Source organism: Sorex araneus, chromosome 7, assembly GCF_027595985.1.
Source record: "Sorex araneus isolate mSorAra2 chromosome 7, mSorAra2.pri, whole genome shotgun sequence".
Lineage (NCBI taxonomy): Eukaryota > Metazoa > Chordata > Mammalia > Eulipotyphla > Soricidae > Sorex > Sorex araneus.
The window spans coordinates 65102453-65117558 of record NC_073308.1 but is presented as its reverse complement, the minus strand read 5'-3'; the positions used below and the strand labels follow the sequence as shown (position 1 = coordinate 65117558).

Genomic DNA, 15106 nt, shown 5'->3' with positions numbered 1-15106 from the left:
CCCCCAGGACCTGGTTTTCTCCCTGTAATTCTCTTGGGAGACAGAGCGAGCCCCACCGGCCTCAGTTCCACGGGCTTCCCTCCCCGCCATGACAGGCTCCTCCAAATGGGTTCTGTCTCGATTATTGTTTGATATTTGATTTTCCCGATGCCAATCCACGGGACCCCCAAATCACACTCCGACTCGGGCTGGGATTCAGAGGAGCCGGGCGCCTTTGCCCCGTGGGTCCCAATTCAGAGCCCATCCAAGCGAAGGTCATTGTTGGCAGGAAGCAGACGAGAATGAATGAATGAATCGCCCCCCACCCCAAAGGGAGATGCTGCTCAGGAAAGCGGCGTGTCTTGGCGGAAAGGCTTCTGAGTAACTGCTGGGTCCTGCCTGCCTTTCTTTTCATATATAGATACGTATCTTTCGTGAATCACCGTGAGATACAGTGACAGACTCACAAACTTTCGTGATTACGTTTCAGTCATGCAATGATTGAGAACCCATCCTCCACAGAGCCCATTCTCCACCACCACTGTTCCCAGTCCCCCTCCCGCCATCCCCGCCCCTCCCCCCCACACCCCCGGCCTTTGTGGCAGGCACAGTTGCTTTTACTCTCTTTCCTCTTGGGTGTTACGGTTTTCAGTGCAGGTAGTAATCCGCTTGCTTTTCCACTTGTGTTCATCCCCAAAGCCATCCTCTCGGGCCAGCTAAAACGGGACGGTGGTCTGCCGGCGGAGTGGGGCCTGTACTACCGCTTTGGCAACCATCTCAACCATCTCGCCGTGGGTGGTCTCGGGCTGGGTAGGTGGTGGCTCTGCCTGTCTGGTTCCCCTCCACATGGTAGGTGGGAGGGCAGGTGCCCTGCGACCCCCCGCCTCCCTGCCACCTGCTACCCACCTAAAACTGCCTCAGACCCACGGAAGCTCCTCGCCACCATTGTGCGTGGCTACCAATCTTTCTGCCGGGCGTGAAACATGGGGCTCTGTATGAACTCTACCCCGAGCTGTACCCCCACTGGCCTGTCCAGAGAGAGCCGCTGGACCCACAGCCACCTGCACGTTCTTTCCGCACTACATGAACTCTGACCTCCAAGTAGTCTTCTACTTACTTTAAAAAAAAAATATTTTTTAGGTTACCATAGTGTTAAACTTTATAGCTTCCATGTACAAAGTTATTGCACCCCCCCTCCCACCACACCCAAGTGCCCCTGGCACCCCACCCCGGCCCTCGTGTCAGCTCTGTCCCATCTCCAGTCCTTCCACCCACTGTGAGTAACTTTTACGATCCCAGGCCAAGGGTCTGTTTTTGCTCTCCTGGGGCTGCTGTAAGGTACATATGCCGGAATATCCGGGGTGACGGGTCAGCCACCCACAGGTCAAAGCATTCAGGAGTCCATGTGTAGTAAGAAACCCGTTGCACCCACCGGGTGAGGCTTTCCTGAGATCCACACACACATTCCAACTACAGGTTCCAACAGCCCAGGCAAACCCTCCAGCCCAGAATCTGCTGCAAAGAGGGACCTTAATAGTAACTACTCCACCAAGGCCAGTCACCCACGGAAACCCCCCGCCAAGGGACGCCCAGGAGATGCCTAATAAATACAAATAGTCCCGTCAACCCCGCTGCCCTCCGCTGACCCCACCCCTGGCGACTGCGCTTTCTGGGTTGTTCTCACGGACCAAAGTACAAGTGCAGGAGACAGAGGTGCCTCTGAGCCCGGAGGGAGAGAGGCTGGCCCGAGGCCCCCCACGGCCCATGCCCCGGGAGCCACCCGGCCCCCAGTGCCCCAGGAATGCCGCCTACCTGGTAGTGGTCTGGATGGTGTTTTCTTTCGTGTGATTGTGTTCTTTGCTCACTTTTTCTAGAAGGAGAAAGAGTGAAAGGCGTCAGGGGCGCTGGAGTCTTAGCTGTGGGCGGCCAGCGCGGGGACCCTCTCCCACTCGCTCGCTCGCTCTCCGCGGGACTCGCTTCTCTTTCGCGAATCTCCCCGCCTCGCCTCTCCTGTGGGGAGAGACCGTGATGGAAAGTACCTCCACGGCCTCCACAGAGACGTTTCAGGACCAACAAGCCAAGGGCAGCGCCTCACCCACTCCGACGGTCTGTCTGACTTTCCTCAGGCCTGGCTAAGCGCGGGCCCACACAGATAACGGGGCGTGGTGACAGTTTACTTCTCCTCCTCTCCCTCTCCCCTGGCGGAAAAGTCCCCGCTTTTCCTCTGATTCAGCATGAAAACTGCAGTGGCTGCAAGTGTTCCGCTGCCGACTTTGATGACAACCTTTAAGCGCTGGGTATTGAGAGGCCCCTTTGTGCGAAGGCGATATAAAAACAGTCGCAGACCTCTGGGGGCCACCGTGCCCGGGGCGCTGATGCTGCTAAATGTCACAGGGACAGAAAAGTGTCATTTAGACAAGCAGAGGTAGACCCTCCCTTGCTCCGTCTTGAGGTCTGCATCTAGCAGCTGTCAGAAGGTACCTAATTAGCTTCCAAGAACACGAGTGAGTGTTCCTGGACAGTCAGGCCTCCCTCGCCCGCTCACACGGGCGGCTCCGGCCAGCTGTCTCCACTCGCAAAGGCTTCTTTGAAGAGACCAGAGACGGTGTCAGGGATAGGAGCCACTCTGCATCTAATGGATGACGGACAATGCTCTGTGTGTGTGTGTGTGTGTGTGTGTGTGTGTGTGTGTGTGTGTATGCACGCACGTGTGCGCGCACAGGTGTAAAATTTAAATAAACATTTGCGACATCTGTCCCAGGTGTGCCCGGACCGTTCCCCCACCTATAAGTTTGAGGCACGGTCCCTCTCTTCCAGTGTCCGGGAGGGTGGGTCTGGATTCACAGCTGTCTGCTCTCCGAGAGCAGGAAATGGGGCTAAGCGACCCGCCTGAGGTCACCCTGGCAGGAACTGAGCCCTGGAGAGCTCAGACAGAGTTCTGGGCTGATAGCAGTTCCCGATAGTGTCCTGGGAGACTGACTTTCTGGAAAGAAACACGCTAGCTTTGCCTTTGCAAAGTCTCAGGCTAAATCACCCTCCGACTTATATCATTTTTAGATATGCCTTCTGCCTGTAAGACAAACAAACAAACGAAAAACTCAAAAAGCATCTTGCACACGTTGTGGAGCTTTCTGGCGCTTGCAGAGACCAGTGAGTCCGATGACATTTGCTGCACACACTATTTCCGCCCTCAGAGGGCTCGGCACAAATGCACCCCTTGTCTGAGAGCCCGGAGGTTGTCTCTGTCAGCCCCGACTGGGCGTTTCAGGGCAGCGGGCGGGTCGTTGGGCCAATGGGAAGATCAGTGACAACAATTTCCTTTCTCTTCCCTGGTGTTTTTTTTAGCGGGGGAATACAAGTGTGTACTTAAAAGGTGCTACCCATAACAAAACTGTTTGTCAAATACGAGTATCGGACTTTCCTGATGCATGTGTTCCAATCTGTAGGGCAATGCTTGGGGACAGGTATTTCCTCATAAATCGGAATCTTCCCCGTGTAACTGTCATCCCTCTCAATCACGGTCACGCTAGATTCCCGACGTTATCACTGGATCTCTTTACCGTGCTGGTAATCTTGCTGCGCTTCGGAATTCCAAGGACTTGAAGTGGAAGAGTCGGAAAAGAGTTGGTAGAACATGACAGCAAATGTTCTACCAGGTTGGTATTGCTCGAGTCTTCATATTTTCACTGTTTGCTTTCCTCCCTTTCTTAAAAAAAAAGTTGGGAGGGGGCAGAAGGGTAGTAGAGTGGGCAGGCCACTTACTAGCATACAGCCAACCCAGGTTTGATCCTGGGCATCCCATATGGTCCCCTGGCATGATCCCTGAGTTCTACCGAGTATATGGCCCCCAAACCAGAAACAAGTTTTGAAATAAGATAACGGTAAAATCTTACTCAGTCAGCCCACACTAATTTGGAACTCACCGTAATTAAGTGACTGTTGGCTGGAATGGAAGTTTATCTCTTGCACATTAGGGAGGAAAGGGGGGGAGGGGCACCCACACAACACACGGTTAATCAGATCAACCTCCCAAATAAAATTAGGGGTGAGACGTTTAGCCTGTCTGCAGGATCATTTGCTGCCTTAATAGAGTTTTCATTTCCAATGAGTCTGAAGGAGTTATTAAAGCAAGTCGGGCCGGTGTTGATCACATCTGATTAGCTGTGAGTTTGAGTGACAGCCGATAGGTCTCGGGAACCAAACAGATGTTCCATGTCCCCGAATCCTACCCAGCCCAGGGGGGAGGGTTGGGTGTTTTCCCTCCCGGCCGCAAGGCGTACCTGACAGCTGGAAGAGCAGCTCCGAGGCCATCTTCACCGAGATGTCCTGGCTGAAGAGGTTCCTCTCCGGAGGCACTCTGCCCTCTGGTCCCTTCTGGAGGGGCTCGGCTTTCTCTCGCCCGATTAAAGTGCTGTAGCCAACATTCCGGCTGGGTGAGACGGAGACGTACGCGTCCTGGATGTCAACCTCCATGGGCTCCTCTTTGATCCTCACCATCTGCGTCTCCTTGAAGCTTTCCGCTGCAAGCGGAGGAGGAGGAGAGAGCAAAACAGCAGTTCTCTTAGTCCCCAACTACAGCCATGTCCAGCCAGAGGCCCCGCGGCGTGGACGGAGCCAACCCGTCGTTTGGGAAGCTGCTTTCACCCTCCTGGGTTCCGAAAGGATCGGAAAAGAGAAACCTCGGCCTGCCCAAGGCGGCGTGCAAAGGGACTAGCTCTAGAACTTTCTGGCCCAGGTCGCCCGGCCCCTCCCACACGCTTCTTTCTGGCTACCAAGTTACTTTCGGAACTTAGGGAGGACCCAGCAAGTATCTGTCGTCATTTTATAATTCAAAGCACTTTCCACGACAAGCAGAGTCGTATTACGGTCCTTGCCTTCTACTCTCAAAGGGGACTGGATTTTTGTCTTTCCTGTCCAGGGCAGCTAAATTAATACAGGGTAAAGAAGGATGGCTCAGTGGCGCCATTTGCACCTTGCTGGCAGCCAGTCATCCTCCAGACCACCTAGGAAGTTAATTGCAGCTTAAAAAACGAACACTTAGAAAACGAGCAACCTCACAGGTTATAATAAGGATCCAGTTCACTGACTTGCTTTAGGTGTGGCCATTAGATGTTTGCTCTTAAGTATGAAGCCGTACATTCACTGGGTGAAACTGGGGTATCTTTACATCCATGTGCTCATTAGGAGGAGATGATAGAACATCTCTGGAACAAGGAGGGGTAATTAGCCCAGCCATTAATTTAGGTCACTTTAAAATAGGGTCATACTTTCAAATCAATAAGCATTTATTAGTGACTACTCAGCATCCACACAGGTTCAGCACGGTGCTGGGGCAGGGTGTGGTGGCGGGAGAAATACTCACAGGGAACGATGACAGAGCTATGGCTTGAGTAGCTGTTCCCCCCAAACAGAAGTCAAGAATGTGCAAAAGTAATCTTACTTGGATGATTTTTTAAAAATTATTTTAAAAAAAGGTACTTGCATTTTTTTTTCTTTTTTGGGTCACACCCAGAAATGCTCAGGGGTTACTCCTGGCTCTGCACTCAGGAATTACTCCTGGTGGTGCTCGGGGGGCCATATTGGATGCTGGGAATCGAACCCGGGTTGGCTTCGTGCAAGGCAAAGGCCCTACACACTGTACTGTCTGTCACTCCAGCTCCAGCATTTGCAGGTATTGAAATTAAGGATAAATTAAAGCTTATCCAGATGAGCTTATCCTGGATTATCGGGGAATACCCTAAATCCTTTGACGAGCATCCATAAGCCACGGAGCGGACAAGACCCAGACACCTGGAAGGCAGGGCGGGAAGGCAGACTAGGCTGGAGAGTGCCACTCTGCTTTATCATCTATTGAACCCGAGCCCCTGACAGGCTGGGTTTTGGGGGCGGGAGTGGGTGGTGAGAGGGGCGCCCCCCCACCCCGGGTCATTATCCCTTTCTTCAAGGCCCTCCCCGGGACCTCCCCAGGACCTTCCCCGCAAGACCTGGGATGTCTGATGTCTGTAAGCCCCTGGCATTCTGGTCTGGCCAGCAGCCCCAGCCCCAAAGGAGGCTGGAATTAGGCAGCTGTAAGTCAAGGATTGCCAGGAGTCCCCCAGAAATGCAAAGAGATAAGGAAACCCTTCTGGGACCCTAGGATTTGGGCCCCCCGTGAGACTTCTAGATGGAAAGAGAATGGATTTCCGTTGTTTCCCACTGCACGGTTTGCGTTCGCTTGAGCCGGCGCAAAGATGGGGGGGTGGGTACGACACCGAGGCCAGGGCCGGGCAGGCCATCAGTGTTCGGACTAGTCGGGAGCAGTGCGCTAAGGAGAGTCTCATCGCCGGAAACAGGAGGCTGGAGAAACCTCCACTGACCCTCCCAGCTGGGAGCCAGGGAAGAGAGCTCGCCCCAAGCCCATGCGGAGAAGCCAGAGTGCGCGGCCATGAAGGAATCCTGTCCACCAGGTGCTGCCCGCCGGCCCCGACGTCACGGCAGGCTCACTGTCCCTCCGGCCTGACACCGCACACGTGCTTCTCAGGGCAAATGACTTGGTTTTTGTCAGCAGTGAAACGGCAGACAACTGTTGTATTTCATTTAGATCCCTTCTCCTCCCACCCGCCACATTCCTGCCAAGTCGGATTCCCTCCTCTCTCCCCCTTCGTGTCTGGGAAACTCATAAAACCAAATTCACTGATTCAGTTCTGCTAAAACAGAAAGGACGTGAAAAGGAGACTAGGAAGTCTTGCTTTCGTGTGTCATGCTCCGCTCCTCTGCCTCCAGTCACACCCAGGTGCTCTGCATCCTGCCGGTGCCTTCACCCCCCCTTGAAGGACTTGGCGATCCAACAGTGATCCTGTCTCCCCTGTCAGCCTCAGGTGACATCACAACACCCGCTCTTCATCCCTCCTGGAGGGAAAGGCACACAAGGGGCAGGGACCAACTCACAAGGACCCTCCGAGTCCGTGAAAGAGTCCAAGGCCCCAGTACAGGGGCTGGAGTGATAGCACAGCGGGTAGGGCGTTTGCTTTGCACGCGGCCGACCCGGGTTCGAATCCCAGCATCCCATACGGTCCCCTGAGCACCGCCAGGGGTGGTTCCTGAGTGCATGAGCCAGGAGTGACCCCTGTGCATTGCCGGGTGTAACCCAAAAAGCAAAAAAAAAAAGGCCCCAGTACAACCTCACCACGCGCACACACACACACACACACACACGCATACTCACATACACACGCACATACACACGCACACACATGCACACACATGCATACTCACATACACACATATACTGACACACACACATACATACACACATGCACACACACACACACACACACACACACACACACAAATTCCAGGACGCCATTCCTTACATTTGAAAAATCAAACAAGCGCCCCAAGATAAAGAGCAGAGGCAGAGAGCAGTAGCTTTATGATGATTTCGGCCGCCCCCCCACCCGCTCCCCCTAAGCCTTGCCCTTAGATTAAAAAAAAAATAAATAAAAAACCACGTGGCTATTTGCACCACTGGTTTTAATGAAATTAGTTTTGAAAAGCTACTTGGGATAATTTCAAGTACAATTTTCATGAAGTGCTTTCTCCCCTCTGACAACTCTTGACCTTTCAGAAACACACAAAACACTGGTAGAAGATCCTTTAGCATCCTTAATCTCCCTGCGAGACTCCGGACGCACAGAGAAGGGGTTTCAAACTGACATCTCCACAGCTGAGACGCAGGAACGAGGCGCTCCACGTCCCGTGGCACTTCCGTCCGCCTGCTAACGCTGTGGCCGGGGGGGGGGGGGGGGTCCTTATTTGTCTTTTTTACAGGCAGCATTTCCTGGCCTCAACAGGACTGACCTCCATGGCCAGTACTACTGACATCCCTGGCCGCGCTGTGCATCGTGGGGTGTTCAGCCGCAGCCCTGGTCTCCCCCCGCTGGGTACCATTCGCTCCTCTCTGCAGCAGTGACAACCACAAACGACCCCAGACGTGGCCTCTGAGGCCCCACCGGCCCCTGTAGGAAAGCAATGGCACTCGTCTGTTCACGCTCTTGATCGCGTGGCTCCAGATTTCATCAGCACCGGAGGCCCAGGAGAGAGAAAAAGCCCTCTGGAACCCCCGCAGAGGCAGGGCCGCCGCCATCAGCTTCTCAGCCAGGTGCCCAGGCTGGCCAGCACGCAGGAGGAAGGTGAGGCCGGCCCGCTCCCTCTGCGGGCGGCATCCTCCCGGACCAGCGCCGGAACTGACCACTGCACTCTGAGCTTTGACTGCAAACCCGGGGATAAGTCCCACAAGGAAGACCTGGCACCTGCATCACTTAGCTCCCCTACAGTGAGCTGCGGCCCCTCTGAGAGCCTCTTCCTAACTCAACCAGATAACTCTGATCTTGACCCTGGCCGGCCCATCCAAGGAAGAAATTGGCCCAAGAAAAAAGATGGAGGGATGGGGTGTTTTGGGTTGTCCAGATCCTTCCTGGCGGTGGGTGGTGGCTTGACCGCTCAGGGCCACCCTCGCTGGAGGGCGGGACTTTCTGTGATCAATACAGGCATGTCCTCCTCTACCTAAATGCTCTCACAGGCGAGAGCAGGCGCCCACCGACGCGTGATGAGGTGGAGTTCCTGCCAGGGAGTGCTCTGAGTGCTGGCTCTGTGTGGGCGCTTTGGAAGACGGGGTTTGGGATGAAATCAACTCAAACTGGCCAGCGGCAGACGAGGGCATGACACGGGGGAAGCCAAGGCACTTGCTTTTCATGGCCACGAGCACGCGGCTGCCCAGACACTCTTCTCACTGGTTCTTCGCTTTGGCCACTTTGCTCGTATGAAATATTCACTGTTCCCCTGATGCTGTGGTGGCCGACGGGGCGGGTTCCAGAGGTGGACAGCTGGGATCTAAATGAATGGCCAGACAGGCATCAGCAGGCCCCTGAGAGAAGATGGACACGCAGAATGGACACGCAGCGTGGAGAGAGGAGTCGGGAGTATCGTCTTGTCTGGTTTGGCTGCAGGGTGGGGTCCTACCGGGCAGAGCTGGCGGAAGCTGGCCTCAGAGGGGACATGCAGAATGGCAACGGTTTGGGCCCTCCCTTGTCTCTGTGAGCCTGTCTGGCAGGAAGGATTCTTGCCCTGCACCTGAGTGAGGACACAGCCAGGATCATCGGAGTGATTCTCGGAGAACCCAACGTCTCACAAACAGCACATCCGCCTGGGTCCTGACTCTGGAGCAGAGGTCTCCGAACTCACCCGGCTCAGCGCCCTCATTCCTCCCCCGCCCCCAAATGATTCAGGCTTCCCTGGAAATCTGCATGCTTGAAGCAGGTAAATGAAATGAGCCCAACAACTGTACTTGAGCCTCCTACCAATCCCTTTTTCAATTTTGGCAAAGACTGTTCCAGAAGGTCCAGTTCCCCATGTTAACCCAGCCAATGGGCTGCCCGTTAGGGGATCCAGGAAGAAGGTGGGGAGCCGGCTCCTTGTCCTTTGTCTTGTTATTCTGGCCCAAACACACCAGCTATCCCCTCGGACCCAAGACGAGGGCCAGAGGAGAAGCGATGGACAGGAGTGGAGAAGGGATGGGAGAACTTCCTGCTCCAGAGTGCCCGTCCCACCTGAGCGACACTGTCCCCGAATCGCCGTCTGCATCTGGACTTGCTTCGCTTAGAACAAGCACCTCCAGTTCCAGCCAACCTGTCCCCAAAGGAGCAACTCTCCCCCCATCTTCGATGGCTGACGCATTAGCTGGAGATGGAGCACACCTTTTTTTTTTTTTTTTGCTTTTGCTTTTTGGGTCACACCCGGCATTGCTCAGGGGTTACTCCTAGCTCTGCACTCAGGAATCACTCCTGGCGGTGCTCAGGGGACCATATGGGATGCTGGGAATCGAACCCGAGTTGGCCGTGTGCAAGGCAACCACCCTCCCCGCTGTGCTATCGCTCTGGCCCTGTGGAGCACACCGTTATCTATTCAAACTGTAGTTGATTCCATGAACAGCTACGGACAGATGGCCCCGATGACTGAAGTGCCTGCCCAGCAGCCTGGTCTAGACGCCCCTCGCCCCACTGCCTTCTTCCCTGATACACACTTTCTCTCCACTCTGCCCATCTGACCTCTGGGCTCTAGTGACCTTGCCCACAGGCAGCTGCTGCAAGGGTTACTGGGATCATCGGGTCCCCTTGGAGCTTTCTCTCTCACTCCCAAGACCTGGCTGAGGGCCGGGCACATCCGTGTGTGTTTGCCCCCATCCGGGCAGAGCACACAGCCAGAGGTTGTGAAGATGAACCGCGTCTCCAGTGCTGGGAGGCCCAGCAGTGGGCCAAGCAGCCAGAGCGTCCCATTCTCTCCCCGACTGTGCACCCAGAGGTCCCTACCTGGCACCCTCGAGGGGCAGGAAGCTCAGGAGGCCTTGAGGAGCAAAGCCAATGATGCCAGGTGGAAACAATCCACTTTCTCGAGCGACATCCTGTCACTCAGATAGATGGGGGAAAAAAATCTTTCATTTCCAACGTGCCCTGCTCAAAGATACAACATTCTTGGCTGGGCACACACACACACACACACACACACACACACACACACAGAGTGCAGGTATGAAACTGGGCTGCAGGTGTGGGGTGTGTGACTCAACACTTCGGGCACAGCAAGGCAGGCTGAGAGGGACCCAGAGGAAAGCAGGGCTCCCTCATCACAGTGCAGCTCCCGGGGCCGGGCCAGCCCGGCTGCCTTCTCCTGGTTCTCTCACTCGATGCTGCCCGGCCCCATCATGGACATGGGGGAAAGAGTTCAGCTGGGCGGCCCAGGGGAGCACGGGGAAGGGCCTAGTCCCAGACCCTCTTGGACAGTGACCCAGCACGGAGGCAGAAATCGAAGGCTGAATGGAATACTACGCAGCCAGCAGGAAAAAAAATGAAGTCATGAAATCCGCTTATATATGGATGGACATGGAGAGTATCATGCAGAGTGAAACGAGTCAGACATATAAAAAGAAAACAGCATGAGACTAATATCCAAGGACGTTAGAAACAAGGGCCAGGAGGTTGGCCCATGGGTGGAAGCCTGTCTCAGAGCCAAGGGAGAAGCACTTGAGATAGAGAAGGGGCCACTAAGGCAATGATGGTTGGAAATGATCGTTCTGGATGAAAACTGTGCTGAAAGTAAGTAAAGAGATATACATGACAACCTGACAGTACTTGTATAGCAAACTGTAGCACCTGAGAGAGAGAGAGAGAGAGAGAGAGAGAGAGAGAGAGAGAGAGAGAGAGAGAGAGAGAGAGAGAGAGAGCAACAAAGAGACACAGAGACACACACAGAGACAGAGAGAGACAGACAGAGACAGAGATGGAGGCAAAGGCAGAGACAGAGAGAGACAGAAGAAAAATGAGTGCCATTGAGGCGCTGGGGACATTGGTCGTGGGAGATGGACACTGGCGAAGGGACGGGTGTTGGAACATTGTCTGAAACCCAGTCATGAAAAGTTTTATAACTGTGAATCTCATGGTGGCTCAATTAAAAAAAAAATAAGTGGAAGGCTGCTCCCACGCACGGAGCAGCAGCAGGGGCCAGGCAGGCAGTGCAGGGGTGAAGCTCCATTCCCGGAGGCCGAGATGCCCGCTACCCTGCCTCCCCACCCCCTACTGCCTCTCTGCCCCCCCATGGCACCCCCACACAGACTGAAACATGTGCACGCAGCCCCAAGATTTATCTGCTCGGAAGGGCTGGGGTTTCCGAGCTTCTGCAGGGGAGTGGTACACTCAAGCTCCCTTTTCTCTGCAATGGCCCCTGCCTCGGGCCCACAGTGGCCGGTGTACAAGGGGAAGTGTGGGAGAAGCGCCCCGGTCCCGAGCTTAAGGCTGAGCTCCAAGGAGAGGCTTTCCACGGAGCCACGGCGACCCAGAGAGGCACAACTGGCCAGTTCCGCTCTTCCCTCCAGAGACGCCGGCCGCGTGAAGACAGCGGAAATGATGCTCCCCCAAGACAAGAAGGGCGCAGGCGCTGTGCTCTGCTCCTATATCCAAGGACTCACAAAGATCTGATGGAGGCTCGTGGGCTGATTTCGCTTTTGGCACAGATGAAATGTGCGGTCTCTGAGCTGGACAGTAACAAACACAGCAGGCCGAGGACAGGGGAGCTATGGGGCGGGGGCAGTCAAATGACTCTTCCTCCTCAAATAAATAAAGTAACTGTGTTTTCAAAAGAGCCCAACAATGACCTTAAGCAGGCACACACAGGTATGTGTATACACACACACACACACACGCATGCACATTCACACATGCATGCATGTACACATACAAACATGCACACACACGCACATGCATGCACATACACATGCATGCACACACACATGCATGCACACACACACTCACGCACACACACACTCACACCCGCATACACACCCATCACATTTTTTTTTTATTACTAAACAATTGCAAAGACATTAGATCAGAATGAACCTTTTGAATTAGGTCACCCAAACAATCCATTAACCGGTGTTTTCCTAAGCCTCGGTAGCTCGGCCACTTGGGAAGACGCACCAACAATGGCCGGGAGCACTTGCCCGCACACTGCCATTCGCCGGAGAGAGGCCGCAGGCTGACTCAGAATGGAGCCCTCGAGGAATGCCCTGCCACAGTGGCAGGGTGGGGTGGGGGGAGATTGGATTGGGTGGGTGGGAGGGATGCTGGGTTTATTTGTGGTGGAGAATGGGCGCTGGTGAAGGGATGGGTTCTCGAACTTTGTATGAGGGAAACATGAGCATGAAAATGTATAAATCTGTAACTGGACCCTCACGGTGACTCACTAATAAATAAATTAAAAAAAAAAAAGAATGGAGCCCTCGAAGACACGGTGAGGCGTTGCGAGTGTTCCGTTCTATTTGTTTGGAACATCAGAACAAATATGTTTGGAACAAATACGCTTTGAAAAAACATTAAAAGCGGAACTTGAATGATAAAGGTCGATAAAAAAGCCAGTGTGACCTCACGGTCTCCCAGGGCCTCAGGAACGTCCCTCTCTCTCCACCGTCACAACCAACTTGACGCCTTTTCTTCCGTGGATTTTCCCACGGACTGGCCTTCGCATCCTCTCGACTGCCATGGACGGGACAGAGAGCCAGGCCTGAGGGGCTGGGGGCATGCTTGGGGACGGCCCGGCAAGGGCAGGGGGTGATCCCCTGTGGACCTGCCCATCAGCCCTCACACCCACCCCGCGCACGCCCTCCCTGGCAATCAAGAGTGAAAACTGTTTCTCCAACCAGCGGGGGGGGGGGCGGGGGGAGCACTCGGTCATCGGCTGCTCAGCGCCGAGCGTCCCAGTGCTCACGCCAAACCTCTCCCAAGCACCTTGTTTGCTTTCCTCACTTAATGATCTCACTAGAAATTAGCTAAAGAGGCGCATTTAAGTTGTATGTCTGCCACTTGGTGTGGTTCCAAATGATCTCATTAAAAAAAAATTAACCTAGTTTTCATCTAAAGTCCAGAATCTACTTTTCTGGTCTCACTTTGGTGGTGGTGGGGGGGAAGGTCAATGAATGTATTTGATCTAACCTTAAAGCTATTTGACATTATTATCCTTTGCTGTTTAATAAATCTAAGCCCTGTCCACCTCTTATTGGTTGGGGTTAAAAAGTCTTTAGATCTTCCATTAACTTGGCGGCTGACGGGTGGAAGGGAGGAGGAGATTTTAACCAGAACTCTGAAAGAGCAAGTCAAAAATCTGAGATTTTTTAAGAATGACCAAAATGAAGGTCTCTGGCTGTCGCGTGACGGGTTGGCCACACAGAGGGGAGGTCAGAGGGACGTACCTGTCATCAGTGGCCACAGAGGAAACACAAACTGTTGAATTTCATTAACTGAAATTGCACCAAACTTTCCAGTATGTTCCACCAACAGATGGTAAAAGGGCTCTAGTCTGTGCAGACAAGTTAAAAATGCTTTTCTTAGGCGGTGCTAAATATTACTGAACCGTGTCACAAGGACATATCTCTGTGAGAAGGACGAATGGGTGCGTCTAGCAGGGAAGAGCCGGGAGTAGGGGGGAGAGAGAGCGAGCTGAGCACAGAACAGGAGAGGGCAGAAGGGAAGGAGCAAAGAGAGAACAGAAGAAAAGAAAAGAAAAGAAAAGAAAAGAAAAGAAAAGAAAAGAAAAGAAAAGAAAAGAAAAGAACATACAACAGGAGGGTTGGGGAGAGGGAGAGAGAAAAGAGAGAGGGAGAGAGACAGGAGAGATAAAGGGAGAGAGAGGAGAGAGAGAGAAGAAAGAGAGGGAGAGAGGGAGAGAGGAGAGATAAAGGGAGAGAGAGGAGAGAGAGAGGGAGAAAGAGAAGAGGAAGAGAGGGGGAGAGAGGGAGAGAGGAGAGATAAAGGGAGAGAGGAGAGATAAAGGGAGAGAGGAGAGAGAGGGAGAGAGAAGAGAGAGGGAGAGAGGAGAGATAAAGGAAGAGAGGAGAGAGAGGGAGAGAGGATAGATAAAGGGAGAGAGAGGAGAGAGAGAGGGAGAGGAGAGAGAGAGGGGGAGAGGAGAGATAAAGGGAGAGAGGAGAGAGAGGGAGAGAGAAGAGAGAGAGGGGGAGAGGAGAGATAAAGGGAGAGAGGAGAGAGAGAGGGAGAGAGGATAGATAAAGGGAGAGAGAGGAGAGAGAGAGGGAGAGGAGAGAGAGAGGGGGAGAGGAGAGATAAAGGGAGAGAGGAGAGAGAGGGAGAGAGGAGAGATAAAGGGAGAGAGGAGAGAGAGGGAAAGAGGAGAGATAAAGGGAGAGAGAGAAGAGAGAGAGGGAGAGAGGAGAGATAAAGGGAGAGAGAGGAGAGAGAGAGGGAGAGAGGGAGAGAGAAAAGAAAAGAGAGAGGAGAGAGGATAGAGAGAGAGAGAGAGAACGGAACAGGAGACAAGAGTGAGGGAGTGAACAGAAGGCGGGGCGATGGAGCCATGTGTAGGAGAAGACTCACTAATTTTTCCTCTTTTCCATCTCTGTGTCTGCATAAACTCCAAGTGGGGGGTGCTGGGAACCGGGTACAAGCTCCATATGTATTTGTCAAAGAAAGAGAATCCACAGGGGAAAAGCCAAAGAAGGGTCCTAAAACGGAGTGGGAAGTCAGGACGAGAGGCGGAGGAGCCCGAGGGCCAGGCCGTATCCCGCATAAGCCCAGGGCCGCAC

General features: G+C 53.7%; 1 protein-coding gene across 6 annotated transcripts in view; it reads right to left on the bottom strand.

Annotated features, from left to right (window-relative positions):
- The window catches only part of ZNF827 (zinc finger protein 827), a 177988-nt gene that overhangs the window by 76549 nt on the left and 86333 nt on the right, over positions 1–15106 (bottom strand). For all 6 annotated transcript variants that reach the window (XM_055144333.1, XM_055144337.1, XM_055144335.1 and 3 more), the window contains exons 6-7: positions 4260–4499; positions 1792–1849 (exon numbers count right to left, since the gene is read on the bottom strand). In XM_055144333.1, the coding sequence (XP_055000308.1) occupies positions 1792–1849; positions 4260–4499 (298 nt within the window). The remainder of the gene's footprint in view (positions 1–1791; positions 1850–4259; positions 4500–15106) is intronic.